The sequence below is a fragment of the Cyprinodon variegatus genome, unplaced genomic scaffold (genome assembly GCF_000732505.1).
Source record: "Cyprinodon variegatus isolate N-32 unplaced genomic scaffold, C_variegatus-1.0 Scaffold294, whole genome shotgun sequence".
NCBI lineage: Eukaryota > Metazoa > Chordata > Actinopteri > Cyprinodontiformes > Cyprinodontidae > Cyprinodon > Cyprinodon variegatus.
Window position 1 is genome coordinate 918,006 of NW_015150747.1, and position 2,837 is coordinate 920,842.

A 2,837-nucleotide genomic window follows, 5' to 3' on the forward strand; every position below is an offset into this window, starting at 1 on the left:
CATGTATTTTATTTGTTCTTTTTTTTTTTATAATCGATTCTTGCCATCAAGAATCGATGCAGTAGATCACAAAAATTAGAATCGCGATGCATCGTCATGACGATTATTTTTCACACCCTTAACTGCAATGCAAATATTCCCAGTAGTTTGCCTGTGTGGATGACCAGGCTGTTGTAATCCACTGTCTCTAAAGGGAATTTAATGAAAAATAATTTATCAACAGATTGTTTTATGAGGTTTAAGTGAGGATTATTAGTTTAAGCTGGAAGAAAAACCCAAAAGTAATTGCTGTAACTGCACCATCAATAACTGCAAGGATGCAATAGTTAATAAGATTCTAATAAAGTTAAAAAAAACTATTTGCTGGCCTTTGTTTCCAAGTTTGAAGACGTTTCGCTTCCCATCCAGGGAATTCAAAATGTCAGGAATAGCGTAGAGTTTGAAGCTTTATAGAGTAACCCAAAACAAAGCCTTGTTCTGGCTTAGAAAACATGCAAATCGGACCAGAAGAACAGGTCCACCCCTTAGGAATGAGGAGTCCCTTGGGTTCTTTATTAGCCTGCAAAACCCAATACTGGTCTATGCCTCTGAAAGGGGTCATTAGAGGCATTGTTAGTAGGATATTCCACACTAAGTACCCACGCAGGAAAATCCTGTATTCCAAACAGCTTTGCTGCCCTTGATGGAAACACTTGAGGCCAGGAAGATTGTTGCGGGTTACTGTGGTGAAAAGAGAGATAAGAGTTGGAAAATATATCAATCAATGGTAAAGCAATGAACTGTTATCCTGATAGTTTGCAGCCCTGGTGAGAGGGCGACCTTACTTTACACTAGAGATACGGGATTAAACTGGATGTAAGCAACATTCTCTTTTTTTCCTCTCTGTTTTTGTTTCTGCAGGTTTTCTGGGCTCTCTGAGGATCCTGACCTCCCTGTGTGCCTCCGGGATCTTAAAGAAGAGGCAGAGCTAATCCTGTCCCTGTAGAGGTGACTTAGAAAGGGTCAACAGCTGGCATAAAGTGGACACTACTCTCAGATTAGATTCACCTGAAGCTCAGCGGCCAATCGGCAGCCTCGCCTCTGAGCGAGCGTGGCCACCACACACAGCTGGAGAAAACAATTAAATTAGTGCACTGAACAAAGCTTAGCACACATAAAGCACAAACACGCTGTGCTGCTGTCGGCTAAAGGACAGATGCTGCCCCCTCCCTGCCGCTCATCATCCTCTCAAATCCAGCTGGAGGGAAGATGAGATTTGGGCCGTTTGTTTGTAACTGAAGAATCAGACCCGTCCATCTGATACACGCCTGTAGTCAGCATGATTGATTCTTATCTCTGTGCTCTTTAGCCCCGCCCTCCACCCCCATGGAGACACACATGAAGTAAAAAGACTTTGCAGAAAAGAATCTGAAGTTGGGAAGCGATTGGAAGTAAAGGATAGCCCCGTAGATGGTCTCAGCGCAGAGGAGGGGTGGATGTAGACAGCATGGACTGAAGGGGGGGTCAAAAACCAAACGAGGAGACGCTGAAGGAAGAGGAAGGACCTCCTCCCCTCTGCTGCGCCTCCCTCTCTCCTCTGCTCTAACAGCTTTCCTTGGCTTCAGTGCTTCAGTGCAGAGAGGAGACGGCAGCAAAGCGAGGAGCCGATGAAACCAGGACAGAGCCTCTGCATTCTCACGCTGCTTCTAATCCTGAATCGGACCCAGGAAGGGGGGGAGTTTTAAAGTGAAATAAAGCGCAGAGGAGAGCATATGGAAGGACTTTGGATGCAGTCGGGTTTCAGCTGCGTGTGATTCAGCGAGGCGGGGGTGGGAAGGAGCATCTCTCCATCCATCTTCGGCCCCCGTCTGCTCCTCTCCGTCTCCAAACGTCCTCAGCCGTCGGACCGGGTACGGTGGCAGGCCCAGGGGTGGGGGCATGGCCGTGGGGGGGCCGCATCCCGTCCTCCACGCTCCACCGCGACAGAGGCTTTGGCTGGAGGTCCTGGATCTGGGGGCCCCCCAGAGCAGCCCCCAGACTCTCAGACGTCCGCCCCTGGATGAGCGGAGGGGTGGCGGGGGGAGGTATAGTTGGGGGGGGCGCAGGGGACAGAGGGGGAAAAGTGAGATGTTCCCGCAGACTTTGGCTTCTCCTGGGAACGCTGGCCCTCGTCTTCCTCACCTCGCTCTTCTTGTCCGTGTCGTTGCGTGGGGGCGTCGGCTTTAACTACCTGGAGGCGCCCGGGTGGGAGGAGTCCAGGCGGGTGAAGCTGGTGCCCAGCTACGTGGGTGCCCACCGGCTGCACCCCCCAGAAGCGCCCCTGCAGAGAACATGTGCCTGCCCTCGCTGCGTCGGAGACCCCGGAGTCTCTGACTGGTTCGATGACAACTATGACCCGGATATTTCTCCAGTCTGGACCAGAGACAACATCCAGCTGCCCCCAGATGTCTACTACTGGTGGGTGGTGAGTAACTGCAGCTTTTCTTTATGCAGAAGTTTCATCTGAAAGCCCAGTAGGAAAGTTCAACCTAATAATAAAGAAGAATGTGTGACTTAGAGCTTCTCTGAGTAATTGAAGTTTTCTTCTGACTAGGGATTTTCCTCCAGAGAATTTATTGCCATATTGATGATAACTGTAAAATTGTCTCTACTTTGTAAATCGCTTTGGGTAAAAGCGTCTGCTAAATGCATAAACAGTAAAAGTTTTCATGCTGGGAATAATGAATTCTGCAGAAGCTTGATCCTCCTCACTAACCGGCTCTGTCCCTGAGATATCCGTCCCTTTTATTAGGGATGTAACAACAGTGTCAATAACAACAACAACAAAAAAGATTGGATCCAATTTTTAGGACAGTAAA

General features: G+C 48.7%; 1 protein-coding gene across 1 annotated transcript in view; it reads left to right on the top strand.

Annotated features, from left to right (window-relative positions):
* The first annotated feature begins 2,106 nt into the window (after positions 1-2,106).
* Positions 2,107-2,837, top strand: part of st3gal2 (ST3 beta-galactoside alpha-2,3-sialyltransferase 2) — a 26,656-nt gene continuing 25,925 nt past the window's right edge. Inside the window, exons 1-2 of the mRNA XM_015383788.1 lie at positions 2,107-2,172; positions 2,216-2,436. Of these exons, the coding sequence (XP_015239274.1) occupies positions 2,107-2,172; positions 2,216-2,436 (287 nt within the window). The remainder of the gene's footprint in view (positions 2,173-2,215; positions 2,437-2,837) is intronic.